Below are 23,514 nucleotides of genomic sequence, written 5' to 3' on the forward strand. Positions count from 1 at the left end.
ATCGAACCCGGGACTTCCTGTGTGCTAGGCAAACACTCTACCAGCGGGGCTACATCCACAGCCCACACAGCTCCTCTTTTCAAAAACTCCCTCTACAAGACTCACAGATTTACAGAACTGGAAGAAGTCTTAAAACCATTCTAGCCTCTTCTCCCACTTTCCTAATGGGTCAGTTGAGGTTGTGAATTTCTGTTAGACAGCTGACAAGCAGTAGACACTAGTAAAGCCCAGGACCTCCTGGAGAATGCGTTGTCAGATTCAGATAGAGCTAAGAGCTTCCTGCCCTGGTTCAAGGAGTCTTCACGACTGGGAAAAATACTAAGTGTATTCTTCAAGCCATAAAAGCCTGAGATGTGGGCAAACTCAGTGGTAGTGTTTTTCTGGTGGGTATGAGGCCCTAGGTTTAATCCCAGCTGAAAGTAACTGCATATAATAAAAAGTGAAAAGTGGGGTTAGTGCCAGGGTCAAAGGAAGAGGTCACTGGTGGGAAGACGCTGGGCTGAGAGGGCGCGAAGAGCGTGAAGAGGGGTGTTCCACAAAGAGAAGCTAAAGGCACAAGAGCCTCATAGCACCCAAGCCCACCTTCCTCCTTTTCCAAGGGGCAAGTGAGAAAGGGGTACCAGCTCAGCTGCATCCAGCTCCAGAGTAGCAATGGTACAAAGTCCCCCACGCCCCCTGCAGGGAAAAACAGCACAGGAGACTCAGGGGAAGGCGAGGAATTTGGTGAAGAGTCTACAGGGATCCCTGGCAGGTTGTCTAGAACCCACCCTCTTACCTGAAAATGTCTCTAACACTGAAGGGTTGCCAACCAGTCATATAGTCCTAGATTCCAGAATTAACCTCAGCAAGTGGCGTTATCTGGTGGATAAGGTCAACCAGGGAGAAACACGGGCTGGGCTTGGAAGTCCCAGCTGGGCCACTCAGCTGGGCACCCTATCCCTTCTCCATTTGCCTCCCATTCTTGAAGATGCACGAGGCCAGTGTCGTTCCCTTCAGAAGGCCAAGATGACCCATTAAATGTGGTACCACAGAAACGGCACAGCTTGGTATGTGGGCAGGCCTCGACGGTTACTGTGAAACACCACCCTGGGTACCGACCAGATTTAGTTTGGACATTCCAGCAGTAAGAATAACATCCCCATAAAGCAACTACTCACTGCTTCTTGGAATCCCGCCCCAGGATGAGCATGAACATTCAACAAACGCAAGGGGCAGCTGGTCTAGAGGAGCCCCCCGTGGCAAGCAAAGTGGGACTTGTGGATTATGTTAAGCCGCTGCAATCCTGGTCTTATAGGATGAAACCCAACCGGCCTGGAGCATCCGTGTAAACTGTGAGATCTTTGGGCTCATAATCCTCCCTGAGCCCTGCTCAGTACTTCTGTCCTGACAGAGGGGACATGGCGGATTCCCTCACCCTCTCCTGCCTCAAGTGTGAAGCAGAACATAAGATGCAGAGAGAAGACCCCGCCAGCTGTCCCCACCCCCACCAGGAGCCCCGTGTACCTTGTATCCACTGCACGTCAGGCCTGCGTTTCTTTTCGCAAGGACGCATTTCATTCGAAGAAAGAAAGACCTCTCTATCTCATACTCTGAAAGCAGAGGCACCGTTAGACAGGCAGGTGTTCTGCCCACGTCCCCAGCAACCAGACACAGCAGCCAGGAACCTCCCCATCCACGGCCAGACCCTGACCCAGAGAGCTCGGCCAACAACCAGAATCTGAGTGGGGAGGACAATAGCGCTTGCTAATCCTGATACGGTTGCCAAAACTTTGAAGAAAAGCAGCCTGAACCATGACCATCGTGACAACCTTGGAAACTGATGGGTCTCTAAGATGCCTGACTGGGTGACGTCTCCCCTCTTGCCACAGAGGAACTGGGTGCCACTGTGGCTGTTTGAGCTGTTGATAGGCCCAGAAGTGTCTAATGTCCTTCAAAGCAGCAGGTGCTGAAAACAAGCCACAACTTAGCCCCTGCCCCTGACTGAGGGACTCAGACACGTGCACCTCTTGTCAAGTACATGGTGGGCTCAGAGACACCATAGCCAGGTAAAATGGACTGCCCTTCCCCAAGTCTTTACCAGGGCTCCCCCATCATGGCTCAGCCTTTACTGCCGAGTCATCTACTGCCCTTTTCCTTCCTTCCTTCCCCAGCCCCTACTCAGGAAAATTTTGACCACGCTGGGAACTGTAGCCCCAGGTCCACAGGAGACCCAGTCGGCATGCCTCACGAGGCTGCGTGCTGGGAGAGCTGGAAGGCCAGGGCCTCTGGGAAAAGCTGAGTACCTTCCTAGCACTCGTCACGGTTGTAACCTAAGGAGGCATGTGTGTGATGCCCAGGGTTTCTGACCCGATCTGTGCCATGGCACACAACCTGAAGTCCCTGCTTAGAATGCTTCCAAGTGCATAAAGTAGATTACAAAAGAAACCAGCTACGTGGGGCAAAGGATTACCCAAAATATTTAAACATGGCAATATGAGTATAACTAACTGCCCATCTAGTGCTTTAAATTAAGAGTCAGTCACGGGCCTCATCATTCAGTGAGTTTCCAAGTATCTCCGCATAAATATTTTGACATTTGTGCAATGTCTGTGGTAACAAAGCCAAGGCTCGAATGACCCCAGTGTGGCTGAAAGCCTCCAATCACGCGCAAAAAAAAAAATGCTAAATGGCATCTAAATTACACCCATATAATTTCCCCCTGATATCTCACATTCTCCTGATTCTGTCCTCAGAAACAGCAGGCTGAACTTAGACTCTTGATAGGGCAGCACTGGGATTTTAAACCAGGAGCATGTGGGGGACAGGCTGGGACTCAATGCCGAACAGCTATGGCACACAGTAGGGTCTACATGATGTCGGTGACGCAGAGGCAAGCCGAGGACAACGTGATGTACTGCTCAGCCAGCATGCACAAAGCCATGGGCTTGATCCACGCGAGCAAGCAGCACCCGAGCAAACGTTAAGTATAGCTACACACGTTGGGTGGGTGCCGCCGTTAGCCTGACCCAAACCCAGCTCCCTGGGAAGAAACCCACTAGTTGGAGCGAGAGTGTGATGTTCACTCTGGTCTCCTGCGGGGTGGAGGACGAACCTTGGAGCAGATGGTGGTGGAGCGGCGGGTGGGCCGTGAGCACTGCAGTCATCTCGTCGTGGTCCGAAGGATGAATGTACTCATAAATACTGTTGCCTGTGAGCTCCACCTGCAGAGGGAGGAGAGGATCAGAAGCATCACCGGTCTCTCCCGGGTGAGTGCAAACATCACCCATCTCTCCGGGGTAGGTGCAAACATCACCCATCTCTCCGGGGTGGGTGCGAGGGGCGAGAGGACAGACCGGGTGTGCCGCAGGCTCACATGGTGCCAGGGCCAGGACTTGAGTCTCTCCTTACAGCTCACTCCTTGGCCAATGCAGAGGTGGAAATATGCTCCGGTTTGCAGGGCTCTGGACTGTCCCTCCACACCCAACCCCGGAAAAGGCCAAGAGCACAGGCTTGAGCTGCCAGGGAGTCTTGAGAAGAGGTACACGGGAGGAGGACAAACTGCAGGGTGGAGGCGGCACCATACAGAGAAGCCTGGGCAGTGTCCTCCAGACAGAGAACATCTCCAAACAGACGCAAGCTGGGGCTCTATCACCCTCACTTACGTGCTGTGTGAGAGGAACGACCAGCTGGAGACCAGCTGCCTTGGGCCTTCTGCACCCCCCTGGAGAGCCACAGCCACTCAGAGGCTGACCAGCTGGGAACCATGGAGGAGGACTCCCTTGCCACTCAGACAAAGGCCCCTTCTGTATCAGCACTGAAGCATGCCCCAGGCACCACCAGAGCTCCCGGGTATTGCCAGAAATGTGTCTCTGACCCTCCTGGTCCAAGCTGACTGCTTATCCCTGTGAGTGACCAGGGTGTGGCTGTGTCCCTTGGCATGACCTGTGACCTGAGGGGGCAGGGCTGAAGCAACGGGATACTGCAGTTACTTCTTAAAGTGGCTATCTCAGCATTTGGACATCACCAACTCCCAGACTCCACAGGGACTCCAAAGCAGGCCTCGAGGCCACACACGGACACAACAGGGCTGTGGAGCAGACTTTTGTGCCGTGATAATGGGTCTTATATTTAGAGCTATAATCAAAAGAGTTGAGGGAGACCAACAATCACATTAAGTAATACCCAGTATTACTGGGGTGGGGGAGAGGACAGGAGTGGTGGTATTAATTCCAACAGAGGCAGTGGACTTCAAAGTTCAGCCAGTGGAGAGAGAAACTCACACAGAATGTACCCTAGGGTGGCGATAACCTTGGTTGGATCTGAAGACTTTTCACCCCTGCCCAGGCAGAGGGGCAGATCAAGACGACAGAGAGAGGCTGTGTCACTACAGCTGTCCCCAGTCTCTGCGGGTACACCCAGAGGTCCTTGCTGTAGGTCACAGGATCACCTGTCCAGGGGTGACCCTGACTGTTTAGTGACATGCAGGGACCCACAGCTTCACCTTAGCGTCCAGCCCCAGTGCTTGGCCACGAAACCATGAAGAGGTGACAGCTTCCCTCATCCTTCCTAGCCAGCGCTGCCAGTTCGTCAGGATGGGAGAGTTCCTTTGCCTTTTGACATAAATTACAATCCTAAGTCTCCCCCCCCCATTGTATCCACTGTTCTATTTCCTGTATCATTCGTGGGGTCTTTCCTTCGAATATTATGCAAATAGCAATGGGGAATCCAAGCACAGGACTTCACCCTGACATCCACCCATTTAACCCTCCCACTCCAAACCAGAGACTTTGCAGTCCACCCCAATGCAGATCTGCCTATGTTAAAATATACCGCATGACTTCAACATCTTCAAATTACGCTGACCATTGATTACTTGTTTATTTGTGTGTGTGTGTGTGTGTCGTGTGTGTTGGGGAGACATGCACACATGGGGAGGCCGCAGGACAACATTTTGGATTTGGTTCTCTCCTTGCACAGAGTGGGTTCTGGGGCTTGAACTCACCTGAAGATTAAGTTTTGGGGTTTTTGTTTGTTTGTTTGATTGATTGGTTGGTTGGTTGGTTGGTTGGTTGGTTGGTTTGGTTTGGTTCGGTTTTTCAAGACAGGGTTTCTCTGTGGTTTTGGAGCCTGTCCTGGAACTAGCTCTTGTAGACCAGGCTGCCCTTGAACTCATAGAGATTCACCTGCTTCTGCCTCCTGAGTGCTGGGATTAAAGGCATGTATCACCACCGGCTGACTGAAAGATTAAGCTTTTTGGTGACAAACACCTTCACCACTGAGCTATCTCCCTGGCCAGATTTCACCAAAAAATAAAAATGAATCATTTTTCTTGCACAAAATTCTTGTTAATCCCTAAAAGGTCTGAATAGACCAGCCACCTTGAAGCCTGCTGTTTGAAACAGGAACATTACCTTTCTCTGAAGGGGGAGTTCACTGTGAAGGCAGTTGACAGGCTGGCTCCTTCTGATTTTCCTTCCTTCCCTCCACCAACCTCCCTGTCTACTCTCACCCTACCCCACTCCCGAATTTCAAGGCTTATTTTATTTTTATTTTTTATATTTTTGGAAGCAGAGTCCGTCTTTTATTGAAGTGATTTTTGTGAAATCCATATCTGTCCTTTAGACTTTGAGCCTTATATAACTGATCTATAGAGTTGAAAGCCCAGGTACTTACATAAAGATGACTTTGTGAAATAAAATTGAATTTTATCTTTAACATCTAGCAACATGCTGGGCTTGGCCTTGAATTGTTCACTGGGCCTTGAAGATATCTGATATCCAGGTTTTACATTTTTTTTACTATTCTGAATTTTTTAAAATTTATTTATTAAAGATTTCTGCCTCCTCCCCGCCACCGCCTCCCATTTCCCTCCCCCTCCCCCAATCAAGTCCCCCTCCCTCATCAGCCCGGAAGAGCAGTCAGGGTTCCCTGCCCTGTGGGGAGTCCAAGGACCTCCCACCTCCTTCCAGGTCTAGTAAGGTGAGCATCCAAACTGCCTAGGCTCCCACAAAGCCAGTACGTGCAGTAGGATCAAAACCCAGTGCCATTGTTCTTGACTTCTCAGCAGTCCTCATTGTCCGCTATGTTCAGCGAGTCCGGTTTTATCTCATGCTTTTTTAGACCCAGTCCAGCTGGCCTTGGTGAGTTCCTAAAAGATCATCCCCATTGTCTCAGTATGTGGGTGCACCCCTCGCAGTCCTGAGTTCTCAAGGCTTATTTTAAAAAAATAAAATAAACCAGAGACGAGGGTGGATTTCATATTGTCCAATTATTTCTCTCTTACTCGCTGTTTTAGAAGGAAGTGAGCATTCAAACTTGGTTGAGGTTCTGTTTGGAAAAACAATAACATGCTCAAGTGATGTCTCTCTGCAGACAACGCCTTCCCTGCCAGTGCAATTTCAGAACAGTCCTGCCTTTTAATAAAACCACGTCCTCTGCTTTCAAAGCTCCTGTTCTCATGAAAGGGGTTGAGTTCAAAGCAAGCCAAGATTTGTGGATGAAGAACTTGGTCTTTTGAGCTCTGGGGTTCATTATAACACGAATAGAGCAGGACAGAGGTGGTGCATGCCTTTAATCCCTGCACTCAGGAAGCAGAGGCAGATGGATGTCAGTGAGTTCGAGGTCAGCCTGGTCTACAAAGCAAGTTCCAGGACAGTTAGGACTTACACAGAGAAATTATGTCTTGAAAAAGCAAAAAGAAAAAGAAAAAAGAAAGAAAGAAATTAAAATAAATAATTAAAAAATATGATGGGATAACTCTAAGGCCATTCAGGAAGCCCCATTGCCTTCAAACAACGGAAATGTCTTCACGGAAAAAATACGGAGTCATATATAACAGTGCTGACCTTAACTCAAAATTATGGTTGACGTGGCGTTTCCTGTATTTATATATGTACTTGTGCTTTTGAGTACTGAAAAAAAAAGTGACTCTTTCACCCCAGCCCCCCAATATATATATGTAGATATGTGTTGTCTCGATGAAACTTCCCAGGTCTCATATCTCAGCCTTACTGAAACAGAACGTCAATGCGATGTTTTAGAATAGGTAAAGCCCTACCGACTGCAAAAGCCATGGCGCTCCTGCTAAGAGCTTTTTACTGCTTTGTTGAATGGCTTCTTCCTGCCCAGAAAGCTGATATGATAAGTTCACACCAAGGGACAGATTCTGTGTGGAGAGGCAGAGTGACTAGGCCCCTGGGAGATGTGCACGGCTCCGCTGGCCGTTCTGCTGAGTATAACAGATGAAGCATTTTAAATTGACATGGTTTGAGCTTCGGGGTTCAGCTATGTAAACAAACATGATGCTGCCCTTTATCCCCAAAGTAAAGGGGATCTGTCTGTGCCCCTCAATGCCATGGCTGCTAATTTTATTGGCCACTGTCTGGCATCTGTCTCAAATATTGCATTCCTCTGTATGTGTACCATAAACTGCTATTTCACGTATGTGCACGTCTTTGAAAATGAGTGTTAGTTACCTAGACATTGTGTAACATAAGTTAGTTATATTTAAACCATACGGGTATTTCAAATGTATACACAACTATTTTCCCATCATCAAACATAAGTAAAATGATTATATTAACAATTGAAGGAAGAAGGGAGGGAGGGAAGAAAGGAGGGAGGGAGTTCTTTAATAAATGTTCACAGATAAAGATGCCCCACCAAACCCATCCAGCTACCTTAAGCATGTCCATGTGTTTTATGTATGAGCACAGACACCGAGTAGACTTTGGGCCCAAAGGGTCTCTATTTCCACACTGAGCTGGGCTGAGGACATGGCTCACATGTGATTGTTTCTGTCCTTTTAAAACCAGAATTTGGCAGCAGTGATCACATTTGTTTGCTAATAGAAAGTCAAAATAAAGGAATAAATTCTCCCCTAAGAAATAGATTTCTTTTTTGTTTTGTTTTTGTTTTTTGTTTTTTGAGGCAGGCTTTCTCTGTAACTTTGGGGCCTGTCATGGAACTCGCTCTGTAGACCAGGCTGGCCTCGAACTCACAGAGTTCTTCTTTTGCCTCCCAAGTGCTGGGATTATAGGCATGTGCCACCACTGCCTGGCTTAGAAATAGATTTGTTATTCCACCATTTATTTTTAGAATGTAATAATGGGCTTCCTACGCACGAAGGGCTGTTTTTACCTCCACTAGACCATCCTGACAGAGTAATTCCTTTCCGAGCTTTGGCACAGCCCTGGCTCATGAGAACTGTGCTCCCTGTGGTCCCTCTACTGCTGAAGGTAACCTGGATTCCACGGCGACATCATCTACTTGGATGACATCACCGTAAGTCCTGTGAACACAGAAGGGATGGCACCATGCAAGTAGGAGCTGTGAATGACTCCGCTGTCCTTCATCAGAGGTGGTACCAGGATCACTAAGCTTGATCGCCAAAGTCTAACTGATGCGACTTTATTTTATTTTGCTGTTCTGGAGGCTGAAGCCAGGGCCTCATGCCACATGCTAACCACTGAGCTACATCCCAACCCCAACACCTGTATCTGTGATGATCTTATGTAAGAGGCATCTTTACATAAAGTTAATAACATGAATGTTTGTCATATTGGCTTCACATCTGGGTAATTACAGAAATAACCCAAAGGATAATTATATATATATATATATATATATATATATATATATATATATATATAGAGAGAGAGAGAGAGAGAGAGAGAGAGAGAGAGGGGGGGGGGGCCGGGGGGAGGTTTCTCTGTGTAGTCCTGGCTGTCCTAGAATTCAGGCTGGCCTCAAATTCAGAGATCCTCCTGCCTCTGCCTCACGATCGCTGGGATGAAAGGTGTGTGCCACCACCACTCAGCATGCAAAACATATTTTCAAACATGTAGTTGGCACAGTATCCCATTCAATACTTCTGTTCACTATTTAAGTAAAGAAGGCAGAAAAAAACTGCAGCTCTGATCTGCCTAGCTTCCCCTCTGTGGTGTTAATCATGAGCAGGAGACGGGTTTGGGGGCAGATTTTCTGTTGCTTATTTAAATAGCTCACCATAGATAGCCCCAGACACCAACAAGGGTCTCATGGTGGCAGCCTTACTGTGTCTTGGAACTGCTGACTGGGGCTCACTGCCTCACTTCAGAACCAGGAAGAAACCAGTTGTTCTGCAACTCGCTCAGAGGGTCCTGTGGTCCCTCCCTCTACGCTGATCTGGCTTCACGCTGTTTAAACTGCCCTTTTTTCTGGGGATATATCATCAAAAGGCACCCTCCTCCAACCTTCTTGCAACATAGTAGCATGAAACTCTCTCCCCTTTCAAAAGCGGTACTACTAAGTTTTGTTTCTGGCCTGATCAAAAGGAAACATGATCCACAATCATGTGCTCGCTCAGCTTTCCTCTGTGGAGCTAATCAGGAGCAGGACGCAAGTGTGTCACCTGGCCCACTCCCTGGCCATTCTTAATTAGTATTCAGTCAATCCATCCTATTTCCCACATGGAAAGAGAAAAATGACCAGTAGAAGCCGGCTGGTGGAGCCAGCCACCTACTGGAAGAAGGGGACACCCGGGGACCTAGGCTGTGCCAGCATGTTCCAGATACCAGGCCAGTCCTAACAGGTGTCCGCAAAAGGACTCTGCACCTGGGTTCAAATGAAGTTGTCAATCAATCGCAAGTTGTTTATTCAATCTGTGCCTTGAGAGAGGGTCAGTGGCATTATTTTAATATTTAAATTATTAAAATCATGTTCCTGGATCTTGAGTGCCTGTCCAATGGAAACTATATAACTGATCTTCTTTTTCTGTTTTGACTTTGAGGGAGCTCAGATCTAAGTTTAATATCCAATATTAATAACTTTGTTATTTTAAAAGAGTGCTGAGCAGTCAGCCTAAACAGGCATGAAATGTTTTGTCGCATTTATGACATTATTGTAGGACTAACGGCGATTTTACAAATTACAAATAAAAGTAAAAAATAATCTGATCAAGGTTCTTTGACCACAGATCAAGTCAGGAGAATAAACCAGTCTAGGTACAACTAAAAGGCCCTGGCTAGTTCTGCAATAATGATCTAGAAACTCATAGAAAAATAACCACAAGCCTCCCTCCCTCTCTCCCTTCCTTCTTTCCTGTTTTGGGGATTGAACCTGGGACCTTGGTGCAGTCTGTGCTCTAGCACCGAGCTCTGTTCCCAGCCCTACAGACAGTAAATTTCATGCTGTCAACAGTATTTCCAGTCTTACAAGTACGCCAATCCTGAGTCATGAGGTACAAGACTTGATCCTTAATGTGCTGTATTCAGAAGAGCTGGTCTCACTTTTTAAAGGAGAGGGGAGGAAGAAGAAGAGAGGAAGCAGCGGAGGGGAGGAGTTGGAGGAAAGGAGGGAGAGAGAGAGGGAGGGGGAAGGAGGGGGAGGAGGGGGGAGGAGGGGGAGGAGGAGGGAGGGGGGCCTTTGAAGGAAAAGAAACCACTGCGACTCACTGGCTTTGCTATAACAACACAGAGGCACAGACCCACTCAGACAGGAGCAGGGGATGCACAGGAGGAAGTTACACACCAGTCACGAAATGTTTTAAAATGTGTTGCTTGACGGAAAAACAAAAGGGATTTCACCATTAGTGGTTTCCAAACATGGTGATTTTTTTCCTTTCAATGAAAATGGTTCATTTTTGCCTAACTACAGGGAGAAGCCCGCAGTTCAGAGTCTCCACGTTTCCCCTATTCTCCATATTATCACTAATTCTAGTGTCCTCCACCATCGGTTGGTTACACTGACAGCTCATAACAGAGAGAAACATTTAGTTCCTGAACCTCCCTTGCAGGGCAGTGGTGGTGCAGGCCTTTAATCCCAGTACTTAGGAGGCAGAGGCAGGCAGTTCTCTGTGAGTTCAAGGCCAGCCTGGTCTACAAAGGGAGTTCCAGAACACCTGGGACTATTACACAGAGAAACCCTATCTCGAAAAAACAAAAACAAAAAACCTGACTTCCCAGCGAGTTTCTAATATTCGTGTTTATGGCCATAGACAAATGTTCCTCTCAGCCTCAATGGGCGGGGCAGGGGGGACCTTCTCTTTTCACCTGAGAGGTGGCCACTTCACAGGAACATGACTGCTCAAGTGAATGAGTAACATTGACCTCTCAGCCCTAAATAGGAAGTCTGTACCACAGCCACTTAGGCTCAGGAGCACTGCAGAAGTGGGGAATCCACAGGCTGGAATGCCGCATGGGTGAGGAGGGGCTTGGAGGCCCCGCCCCCCGCCCCTCACCGCTGAACTATAGCTATTGATCACTGAGAGAAGGGGAATCATCGCCTGTCTACTCACTGATGACTCCACCAGGCTCCAGTGAATAACTTGAAGCTAGCAGTCACACCGAAGGCTCCAGTCAAGCTCAGTGGGTCACAGAACAAAACAAAAAAGACAGGAGTAGAGGAAAGACGTTGGTTCTGAAGTGAGGGAGACAGGAGGGGTGGAGGGAGAGAGTCGTGGACGCATTATATACACACATGAAATTGGTCAAAGAACACTTTTTTTAATGTGACTTGTCACCATGAGCCATGAATGGAGTGAACAGGAGTGACCTTTCAACCTCTCCCATTTAGCAAACTCTCTGGGGACCGGCAAGCTGAGCCCACCTCCTTCCTCTAAGGAATGGCACTCTGGGAAAGTTCTAAAGAAACCAGGGTCCTGCACAGTAGTGGTGAGCTGGCTGTGACTTTCTATCAGAAGCCCTATAAAATGCTCGACTGAAACAACCACTGACCTGGAAAAAAACTCAGGAAAAATGACCCTGAATTCCACAGGAACAACCCCTGAGTCGGCTCCTTCCCTTCGGTCTCTCCAGTGCACATGTCACACAAAACCCAGTTAAAAAGGTTTCCTTCTGATCCACAGCTATGCCTGATATCACATGCAGACAGTGAGCAAGCATAGAAGGGTCAGAAGGGTCCCCCCGGGGGAGGGGGACGCTCTTTTTGGTCTACCTCACATTGCTAAAGGACAGGTCAGGAAATCTGGCAAAATCTCAGAACAGGGCTGACCACAGTTGAGACAGACTGACATTAACTCAAAACAAAAAGAAAGTAGGGACATAAATGTCATGAGAGGAGCCCCCGTATAATGTCCTTGGTGGGGGGGAGGTTACAATTACGGACTGTGCTCAGACATAAAAGCAGACCTTAAACAGAGTCATTCCAGGTTGGGGAAACCATCACAACGTAACATTTACTGTTTCAATAGATCCAGAGAATGGGCAGTACCTACCTGAGACAAGCCAAGATGGACAGAAGCGGTTTCAGATATATACATGATTTTGCCATCAGAGGCCACCACAAAAACAAAGCCATCCAGAGTCTGTAAAGAGAAAGTGTCAGCGTGAGAGAGTGTAGTTAGACTCCAGCAGCCAGAAGACACTGGGCTGGAGGAGAAGGGCTGAGGGGTGTAGCTTTATGAGGGACAGTGTTTGCTAAGCACGCATGGGCCCCTGGGGCAGCACATTACATGTGTGTATTTGTTATACGAGGAACTAAAAGCCCAGGGCCATAAGGACTGCAGGTAAGGCTGCTTGCCTACTTCCCAAGGTAGGCTCTCCAAGGCTCTCAAAGCTTTTAAAGCAATCTTTCGTCCACATTACAGAAGGACGCAAACTGTCTGAGATATCGTAACCTGCTCAGTTGGAACGTCGTGGCTTTATTGTTTGGGCTTATTTTAGCATTTAGAATGGATCCGGCATTCTATGGCTCTTAGGGGAGCATCTACTGCTCTACAGATGGCTTAATGTGGGAACTGGCAGTCACTTAAACCACCAGGACAAACACTTTATTTGCCACAGTTTTCTAGTTACCCCTAAGTACCATTTGAATAATAAATTCCTACCATTGCCATTTGCCAGAAAATAAAACAATATGTCCGATTATTCTACCAGACCGTGTCTACAGAAACAAGCATTTAGACTTTGAAAGAGATCAAATGACCTTTGCCAAAGTCAGGGAGGAAAAAGGTATCAATTTCTGACAAATGAAAACGGCTCCAATGAAATTCTGATTTCTGTCTGAGTTGGCTAACCCTCCAGAAATAACGTGAGACTGTAAAAAGTGTTTCAGACAACAAAAGAAAGCAGCACCAAGAAGAACAAAAAGACTACACACTTTCTGAAAAGAAGAAACTGTATTGTATTTACTCATTCATATTGTGAGATCGCCAATTCCCAAAAAAGGGAGTAAAAAAGTTGGTTTTTTAAAAAGCACTATATAACTCACAGTGGGCACCCATAAAAATATCCCAAATTAATTTCTGTCTACAAATTCTATTTTTACAGCAAGTAATTGAAAGCTGATTACTGCAGAGTTTCTTCAAAAACAGTCCTTCAAAGGGGTTGGGATGGTAAAAAGGATGCTGTGGAAATAAAACGAAGGTATCTTTACATCCTGCTATATCACATAGTTTGCTATCAAAATTCTTTGCCGTCGAACCCGATATTACTTTCATTACACTAACGGCAAACTCACTTAAAAAAAAAAATCGGTACCGTTTTAACTCAGCTATGTAGTATCTTCCTAACGGAATCGGTGACATTTCAGTTATAAAAACCAAAAATCAGTTTCTAACGTTCTGATCTGGATGCTGGACTCCAAATTCATTTAAGAAATACCAAATGGATCTCTCACTGCATCTAAGGAAATGAGCGGAAGTTTTTAAAATTGAAAGTTGCCAGCAGTAGCTTACCATAAAAAAAAAAAAATCCTGTTCTCAGAGGGAAGTGTGGAGCGTCAGCCCCACAGGAATTACCCACGGAAGACTTTTGTAGGAACGCTCACTTTACCCACTGGGTTTCTTCTAGGTACCTAGGTTTTAGTCGTTGCTGACCTGAATGTCACAGAATGAACGGGTTTAGAATACGCAAACAGCCGGTTCCTGGCTGCAAGTGAGCTCCCAGCGTTCGCGAGGGCGCAGACCCGCTGCCCCAACCCGACTCTGCCGCCTCAGCTAAGGCTGTGAAAGCTCCAGGTCCCAAATACCGCTCCCCTTCCCATCCTCTCTTACCCGGGGGTGCGCGGATTTTACGTCACCCCGGGTTTGGAGCAAAGGTTTTCAAGGAGCTGGGTGTTTGTGTTGTTCGCTTATCTCTGTCTCTCCGACCACTTGGGCCTTCCATGAACATTTTAAAGAAAACACAAAATAGAAGAAGGAAATGCAAAATAGCCGTCAGTGGGCATTTTTCGGTGGCAGAGACAAATGACAGGAGTGGGGGAAATGAATCGAGTCCTTGATAGGATTCTGAGAACCGTATTTGAGATGCGAGGGAGGTGGCGCTGTCCTCAGCTCCCTCAGCCGCTGATGTGGAAGCGGTGCCGCGGGCGCCAGGGCTACCCAGCCCCAACCGCAAGGCCGGGGCCTCTTCGGAATCTAGTGCCTGACCCTAAAACAAGCAAGAATTACGAGACAGATGGCCCCGGAGGACGCCCCATATCTGGGTTATTGATGGGGCTCACAGAACTGGACAAATTGTGTTTGCGACCTCATGGCTATCTCATAACTTCCCTGTCCTCAAGTTCTCGCTCAGAATAAAATGGAGAGAGCTGCGGGAAGGGGTGCAGCGAAGTAAAAAAAGTTTTTAAAAGAATCTGGCGTGGGGTTGGGGAACCAAGGAGAAACAAAGATTCCCTTACTGCCTCTTTTATCTCAACTTCTGCGAAGCTAAAGAGCTGGGGCGCTCTGCCTGCGAGCGAGCGAGTGGCAGTCTCTCCCGCTTAGTCTCCAGGGCCCGCTCAGGTCTGCCCCAAGGCGAAGCAGAAGAGCCAAGGACCCAATCCGGCCCCGTGTGCTCCGGGGCTTGGGTGACTAGACACTCCTGCATTGTTGGTGGGGTGCAGGATGTGGGTAGTGCTGGCCTGACTGCACTCTGTACCAGAGTCACCCCAGGTCCCTTTACCCCGCGTCTCTACGGTCTGGGGGCGCTGCAGGAAATCCCTTCCCACATCTGACACCACGCGAGTCCCGGTGGCTCTACCTGCAGCAAATGGGATCCCAGCTCTTTGGCCACGCTGTCCAGGGGCCCTGTTCTGCTCGGTTGTCCCCACGCGTCTCCTAGACCTGGGACAAGGGAATAAAGCAGACATTTAACCGCAGCATCCATAGACGCCAAGGTTCCAGGCCAGACACGTGGAACCCCACAGCCTGCACGCCCCAGCACCAGCTCCGACCTCTATGGGCCACCCTGCTGAGTCTTGCTGACTCAAAACTCAAAACCCATAGCCTAGCAGCTGGACGTGGTGGCGCGTGCCTTTAATCCTAGCAATAGGGAGGGTCTCTGAGTTCGAGGCCAGGCTGGTCCAAGACTGAGTTCGGAATAGCCTGAGGTGCACAGAGAAACCTCCGTCTTTAAAGACAAACAAACAAACAAACTAAACTAAAACAAAACCACGGGGAGGCGGCAAACAAACAGAAACAAAATCCCAAAGACCGAAGACAAACTTTCCGGGTCCCGTCCCTCCCCTCCGCCCCCCTCCTTCGCTCCCGAAGCCCACCGGATCCACCGCCCCTGAGGGTCGCCCAGTGCTCATGGGTCTGAAATTGCCGTTTTATTTGAAATGCCACAAAGTAATCTAATCTGCTTTTAAATTAGCTATCCTCGGAGCCAAACGGGGGTATCGATTTGACCAGTAAATACTCCCCCAGGACCTGTGCTCCGGCCCTCCTCTCACCCCTACCCTGTGCAGCCCGCAAAGATCACCAGATCATTTGACCCTCTGTCTTCTGGGCGCCCACAGCCTCTCGGGAGGGAACTCAATCCTCTTCGATTCCAGAGTTTTAGGTACACTCGGGTGGGTGGCTTTTGGGGGCACTTGTCTGTTCTCACACAATCAGGGATCCCCCATCACCTCCACCTACCCGAATCCCTTAAGATCTGAGGTTTCCTATCACCTCCCTTCCACCCCAGAGTGCACCTGGGAAGAGGGAGCCCGGCCCTTCCCTATCTCCCTCTTCTCACGCCCCCGCCCCAGCTGCTGTGACCCCGCAAAGGAAGGCAGGTGACCGGAGTCTCAGCGGGAGCTCGATCCTCCACCCCACACCCTGTTGTTTACCCCTGATTCTCTGATGGGGTGAGCCAAGGACCCAGTAGGCTCATCCTCTGGGGAATTGCAGGCTAGACCAAATCTCTTCCCTCTTGTGCGCCTTCAGTGTGTGTGTTGGGGGAGCGGCACAGGTCAGGGGCCACTAGATAAGGCTGGACACTCTGAGCAGGCCTCCTGGTCTGCTTTAGCAAATCGCGTGGTTGCAACCCCCCTAGGGATGGTTCCCTAAGAGTCGTCGCCGCTGACATGTGGCCTCTGAGCCTCTAACCTAGGAAATAGAAAACGTACCCGAAGTCCAGTACAGGATTCCTGTAAACCACTAGGAAACTAAAGAAAGGGGTAAGCTCAGTTTCTGCTCCCATTTAGGTCTTCACAGAGAGAAAAGGCTAATTTACACTTATCTCCCAGTGCAAAGCAAAGATACAGCTCATTATCCCTGGTCCCTGAGCCTCCGCCTATGAGCAAGGATGGTTCTAAATCAGCTTCTCTCCAAACACCCCCAGCAAAGGTAGCTTCAGGATAGGTACTTCCTTCTGTGGAGAGGAGAGCTGGGCATCAGACCTTTCACCCCACTGGGACAACCTTGGAAAAAACCATGTGTAAAAATCCCCGGAGGTTCGCTGAGAAAAACGAATTCGGATCTAGGAAATCTGATTGCTGACAACCGACAGATGAGTACCAGCAATTGCCACCTCCTCTGCCTCTGGGTCCTTCCTGAGTTTGGGTTTGTGCTCCAGCCATGAAACCATCCTTGATCCCTTGACCTTCCCCTGCCCCTCCCTGCCACCCTGAAATGTTTCTGACTTCTCCCAGAGTGTATCTTCAGGGATCCTTCTCCTTTGGAAATGACCTCCCAACCAGACGCCTTCATCGTCGGCTTCCTCAGAAACCTGTGGAAGTCCTGTCTCCACAACCAGCAGGACTATTTTGGTATAGTTCAAATACCTGGATGTTTTTGTACATCACTATGATTTTCCTGCACCTTCTCAAAAATGTGCTCCTTTGGATCTGGCAGAGGTGCCTGGGCTGCAGCGGGACATTCCTCCACTCCCCGCCCCCCCCCTCCCAACCACCTCATCTCACAGCAGCGGCCCTGCCAGCTGTTCCATCCAGCTGTTCCATTAGGAGCCGCTACAGGAGAGGTCTTCTCATTCAGCCCATAAAAGTATACTTTGGGCTGAGCTTAGAGCCGGAATAAAGTAAGGTTTGTCATGAGGAGAGGAGGCTTGCTGCTGGAAAGAGCTACATATGCTCCCGAAAACTGAAGCACCAGGGGACACGCTTATCTAGACCCCACCAAGGGATTTAGGTAGTTATCTGAAGAGTGGGGGGCGGAATTGAGGACTGGGATGGGCTGCCCCGGAGTTCATGGTTAGCGGTGGTCCCCAGGAAGAGAGTTCAACCCAACCCCCACCTGCAGTTTTCCAGACTTAATATTGCCCCCCCCAACACTTAATAACCTCTGCAAGACGAGCTGAGAGCCCCCAGATAGGAGACCAGGTCCCATAGTGAGACCTCAAAGAGAAATTGCTGAGACCACTTGAGGGGGAGCCAAGGCCACATGCCCATTTCTAGTGATTTCTCCTCTGCTATCTTGGAGTTAGTCCTTGGCCCCATACTGCTTGTCCTTCAGTTTAAACACCAGCAGACCACTGGCATCAAGAGGTTGAGTAGGGTCCCTCCTCTCTTGGCCTCTTGGTCAACGAACAACTTATGAGCAACTATGGGGGGGTCTCAGCCAGGCTCTTGGTGGTACCTCCAGATATGAACCACAGACCACAAACACTGGACTACAAACAAGAGATTTAGAGCAGGAAGCGAAATTAGTTTCTCACTGGGAGGCTGGCTGCCCACTTGCAACTCAGGGGCAAGGACAGATACAACTGTACCAATAAGCAGGATTCTCCTGGTCAGGAAAATGGAGGCCAGGGCTGGGTGAAAACAGTGTGGTCCCACATCCATTCTCTCTCACCCCTCAACACTGAGTGTCTAAAAGTGGTGGCACAGAGACTCTTCACAGGGATCTTGTGAAAATACAATGGCATGAACACCTCCCTCCTTCTGGGGGGAGCGCTGCCTGGCCCCCACCCTTGCAGGTAGGGAGCCTCCTCTCCAGCAGAGCTCTGGCCTGTTTTCCTTCTCTCTGTTAAGGCACTCTCTCCTGATCTCCACTGTAAAGGGCTTGTCTTAGGACTAAGTTAGGGAGCACTGTCTTGAGCACCGGTGTCTGCAGTACCAGCCATCAGTACCCCATAGTCCCTCATCCTCCTGCTAGGTCTCTTCCAATTATCACTCTTTCAGAGTGGGGGAGAGGACATGTTTCTGAGGAAGTCAGTCAAAATGGGTAGGGGTGAGGAGCCAACCTCTTTTCAAGGGCATGGCTACAGGAGTCGCCTAAGCCCTGCCACCCCCCACAGTACCCACATGGATCTAAGCACCACCAGGAAGCCTCGCCCTGAACTGGGTTCAGCAGTCGCTAGGCAGTCACTGGGGCCACAGCCTATGCAGGGTCTAAAAGCCAGGCTTGAGATTTAGACCTCTGGCTTTCTTTCCCAGTTAGCACCTCTAATACGCCTCCTTGATAGACAATGTGCCAGTAAACTGTCTCCAGGTCACTAGTGCCACCCCCTTGGAGTCCTTCTGCTCTCTCCAGGTCTCCAAAAAAGCCCCTCCTGGTACCCCCATTTCAGATCAGGGGGCCAAGATGGACCATGCACCAGGTATAACTGTGAACAGTGGGGTCTTTAAAGCTGGGTGGCCATGTACCGGATTGGGGAACAAGGAAGGGGTTGGCTTCAAGACTTGGGCATCCCACCACAAACTAGAGTGTACAGTCTCTGACAGCAAGGCAAAGGCCCCTGAGATAGCTGCCTCTAAGGCTGAATAAATAAATAAATAAATAATAAAGTGTAGGATAAAGCCCCATGAGCCACCCCTGGGAGAAAGCGACCTGGCAGAACGAGGAGCCCATGCCCATGGTGAAGTTCTCTTTCAGGGAGCTGCGTCCCACCCGCAGCTTCTTACTCTGCAGCATGCCAGCGCTCCATTTCCCTCTCCAAAGTCAAGGACTGCACCAGCGACAGGGACCACACCAACCTCTAAGCTCAAGTTTCAAAGTGAAGATAGGGAGAAGGTTGTAAAGACAAACAAAACAAAACAAACAAAAACCTATATTACTCTTAAAATGTTGGTCTTAAAAATACCGAACATGTTTTTGGATTTCCATAGCAAATGGCCTCCGGGGTCTATAATTCCATATAGGCATAGGGCAAGAGTGTCCTCACCAAAGTCTCAAAATCAAATCATTTTTACCCAAGGAAGCATGACCCAATCAATTCAACCCTGCCAGTTGATAGAGAGGTGAGGGGCTGTGTGCAACTGAATTTAAACCCCAAAGAATCCAGCCGCTGGCGTATTTCAGGCCATGAACACCCCCCCCACCCCGTGTGTGCTACTTTCTTGTTGGTACACTGGGATGAGGCGCCCATGCCTCTCCACCCTCCCCCCGACATGGAAACAGAAACAGGAGAGGCGATTCCGATTCCGTTCTGAGCCTAGCTGTGGGCCAGTCTCTCCCGCCAGTAGAGTGCTGGGTCCAGAGGGAACACCCTTACTCGCTAGCAGGAAGCCAGCTCTGGGCTCTCTTAGATGGTCTGTGGAATCCACAGCAGTGGTGGCTCCAGGGCTGGCTGGTAGAAACGGGGCACCCTCTGCAGGATCTACCCCATATTTCAAAGCGCCTCCAGAGGCTGGGCCACATTGCCCAGCGGAGCTCAGGCTGTGCCACTCCTAGTTACCCTGAGCTGCCCTCCTCACCCTGCTCACCTCCCATATCAGTTCAGCATTGGAACAAAATAGGTAGAAAGTGGGGGGACTTTAGACATGCCATGCTGCCCTGCCTCCTTGCCATTCAAGGGTTTGTGGGCAACACAGTGATGAAGTGGGGCTTCTGGTTCTGTTGCAAGGCTCCCTTGTGTTTTCTCTCACTTGCATCCACCACAATGCTGCAGGGACACGAGTTCTCAATGGGCCCCTTTACGGAGACAACAGAGACTACGTGGCAGAAGACCTGGAAGCCTTCACAAAAATGGAAAGTATTCCTCAAGCGACCAGACTTCTCCTGCTTGCTGCCCGACCCTTCCCGGTTTCTCTTTCCTGTGGTCTCCACACTGCTGGACTACAGGCCCGCCAGTTACTAGCATTAGCTGGACCGCTGGCCTTTCGCTCGTTGGCCTCCCTTTCCCAGCTAGGAAGGTATTACACCTTACTTCATTTCTCAAGTTTGTCTTCTAGATTCTCCTTTACCCAATGAACACCCTTGCTCAGAGCAAAACTGTGTTCAGCCGATGGGTTCTTGCTCAGAATTCTTTTTATCGAGAACTGGTTTAAAGATCCTGTTAGTGCCTGCGACTGCCCTGACCAAGCCTCCTGAGAGCCACAGTCTAGATTGGCATCAGCACAGTAGTCCTTAGCAGATCGGGGTTCCCCCAAAGGAGAACTGCCTTGGGAGAAGGGAGTAATTCAGTCTGTATAACAGAGGTACTTCAAAAGACAAGATCCTGCTTTTTGTGAGAGACACCCCCCCCCCTTCCTAACTGCTGAGCCAAAGAGGTATTACCCAGACGGTGAGGGGGTGGGCCAGCTCCTTAGACCCTAGGCTGCCCTTTCTCTAGCAGCTTTTCTTCCATAGTATTGCAGAAGACGGGTGGTGGGGTTGGGGCATTTCCCTTTCCTCACCTTGGCCCCACAATTTCAGAGTCACTTCCAAAACTTTCTAGAGCCAAATGACTCCAGATTGACCCCTTCAGGGAGTACCACCCTTTCAAAATCACCTTCTAGGAGGCAGAGGTGGCCCCTCAACTGGGCATCATCCAATGCAACAGTTGCTCAGAGCAGCACCCACAGACCACCCACTCCTGCAGGGACCCAGGACCCAGCCAAGTGCCTTCTCATGCCTCCCAGACAAGAGCTTGCTTAAATGGCCTCTGTACCGTCCACACAACACTGTCTGGGATTTGGTAGTCTATGCTGGCCAGCTCCCAAACAAGAATAACTTACAGTTAGTTAGTCCTGTTCGCCCGGGCCTCCCCCTGGTTTGTTCGAATTCATTGATAAAAGGCCATTTACTCTTTTGATGATTTCTTTGTAATTTTTAAAAACCAGTAGGGCTGGTCGAGGCAGGAGGCCCGAGTTTCGCACCTATTTTGTAGCATGCGGATATGAAGGCTGATCGCAGAACACCAGATAACTCTCTTCCCGAGAGGGAAGGAGGCTAAGGAAAAGCTGCCGTCATAAAACTCAGTTCGATTTTTTCCCCCCACCTTTTCACCGAAGCTTCAGGCAGCAGGGAAATCACCTCTACTTCTCGGGCCAAAGGGCTCACGATTGGCCGTAATGACTAGCGATTCCAGACCAAAAGCTTCCCGCACAAAGGGAGAGATCCTGAGGAACGTTCCTTGGGCCCAGCTGAGTAGGTTTTTAGGACAGTCGGGTTCGGGAGGAAAAGCTCTCCAAGCCTGGCAGGGAGGAAAGGGACAGCCACCCTCTGGCCACCCCGGCTCCTGGGTGCTCCGAGTCCGCCGCCGGTACTTACTGCAGGGCCCCGCGGCGAGGATTCGAAGCTGCACCCGCGGACAAGACCGCCGAGCTCCACCACAGTAGTAGAAGAAAATTCAACTAAGATTCAGACAAAGGAAATAGCAGCTTTGCGGGGTGGCAGCCGCAAAGACGGCTTACCAATTTTGGGTACAGTGCCCGGCAGTAAACATTACTAATGGAGAAGTCCTGTGGCCGAGGGACACCTGTCGCCACCGGGGCGACTGGCCTTTCAAAGCCTGTTTTCCTTCCCCGGCACTGGCTCGCCAAGGGGCCTGCTCCACACTGCCAGTCCCGGAGCCCGGAGGTCCTGGAGGCAACAGGCCTCAGAGTCAGCGCTTTCCGACAGCGTCGGAAATCCTCGGCAGACCTGAGACCTGCTTCTCTGTGGTGTCTGATCCAGCCCCCTGTCACCCTTGGGTGCCCGCTGTAGAGGGCCCATCTAGTAGGCCGCTATTTCCTACAACCGGAGTCGACAAGAGAGAGCTCGGCCCAGTGACCATTGCTCACTGTAGTACTTCTAAATCCTAAAATGTTACACTCAGGCCCGCCCGCGGCTTTTCAAATAATCCCTTTTTCTTTCTGGCTGTGTTCTGGCTCATCCAATCTCTTGTCTTCTATTCATATCATCGTTTCCCAGAGCAAAGGGAGGCGAGCTGGAAGAGTGATCCCAAGAGGCTCGGATCTGAAGGCCCCGCTGCTGCCCACAAATGCTCCGCAGCGTTGGCCTGGGATGCCTGCGCCTTACTGTGCATCCAGCCGCTTGTGGAAGGCAGAGTAGCGAGGTCCCCTACCGCCAGCAGAAAAGGAGAGAAGAGATGGGAAAAAAACCGAAAACCAAACAAAACCAAACCAAACAAAAACCCAAAGCAGAGGCGAGAAAGAAGTAGGGAAAAGGGAAAAGGAAATAAAATTATACTGGACAGAGAGAAAGAGAAAGGGAGAAAGACCAATTTGAACTGATATTGGAAGGAAGAACAGAAAGGGAAGAAGATGAGAAGAGGGAGACCGGGAAAGGAAGGAAAAAGAACAACCCAAATGAACTAGGGTGCCCATGCCAGCTTGGCAATCACCAACCCAGGGATAACGCTTGATTTTTACCCTCACTCTGCCCGAAACTAAGAGGTGATTGGATCGCCTGGCCGGGCGCAGCCACGTCCCTCTACCTCAGCTCGGGCCCTCGTCGAAACTGCAAGCGCGTCTTCTTGCACGGCCACAGTAGCTGCGGCGCGTGGGCTTCTCCTGCGGCCACGCCGCAGCCTCCTTTTTGAGCGCACCCGCCCCCACCCCATACCGCGTCCCCGGTCGCCCACCTGCAGCCTCACCTTCCGGGAAGACTGCGCGCATCTTCAGGTAGCTGGTGGTGAGTCGGATGATGGACGCTTTGTCCAGCTGCGAGGTGATGGCTGACGGCAGCGGGAGCAACTTGGCCAGCTCATAAAACTCGCCATTTTCCTTCTCCCTCCTGGTTTTGGCTGCATTTTTGGACTTCTCCTTCATCGCGCCTCGGCTCTGGGCATATTAGCCCTCGCCGCGCTCCAGGCCCGCGGAGTCCGGCTCCGGCTGCGGCAGCCGGGATGGGGATGGGGACGCCAGGGGTCAGGTGAGTCCGAGGGTATAGGACTCCCGCAGGTGCGAGAGACCGGCGTGGAGGACGGAGCGGCTCCTGCACAGTCGCCAGCACTGAGTCTGTCGCAAACCAGCTGCGCAGCCCCGTTCTCGGCTGAGCCAAGGGAACGGACTGTCCCGTGTGGACCTAAGTCCTGCTTTCTGCTCGCTCTTTCTGCTCTTCTCCAGCCTTTGGGTCTCAACCTTCCTGGGGATGTAGTGTGCGGGTGAGCTGTCGGTGATCCCGTTTAGTCCTTAAAGGAGGGCTTGCACCCGCTGCGGCGAAGGCCCTCGGAACGCAAAGGC

General features: G+C 50.0%; 1 protein-coding gene across 1 annotated transcript in view; it reads right to left on the minus strand.

Moving 5' to 3' along the window:
* The window catches only part of Sim2 (SIM bHLH transcription factor 2), a 40,454-nt gene extending 17,309 nt beyond the window's left edge, over positions 1 to 23,145 (minus strand). The window contains exons 1-5 of the mRNA XM_057765454.1: positions 22,926 to 23,145; positions 14,940 to 15,022; positions 12,194 to 12,283; positions 3,092 to 3,200; positions 1,504 to 1,589 (exon numbers count right to left, since the gene is read on the minus strand). Of these exons, the coding sequence (XP_057621437.1) occupies positions 1,504 to 1,589; positions 3,092 to 3,200; positions 12,194 to 12,283; positions 14,940 to 15,022; positions 22,926 to 23,100 (543 nt within the window). The 5' untranslated portion in view covers positions 23,101 to 23,145. The remainder of the gene's footprint in view (positions 1 to 1,503; positions 1,590 to 3,091; positions 3,201 to 12,193; positions 12,284 to 14,939; positions 15,023 to 22,925) is intronic.
* Between the last annotated feature and the right edge of the window lie 369 nt (positions 23,146 to 23,514).

The sequence above is a fragment of the Chionomys nivalis genome, chromosome 3 (assembly GCF_950005125.1).
Source record: "Chionomys nivalis chromosome 3, mChiNiv1.1, whole genome shotgun sequence".
Lineage (NCBI taxonomy): Eukaryota > Metazoa > Chordata > Mammalia > Rodentia > Cricetidae > Chionomys > Chionomys nivalis.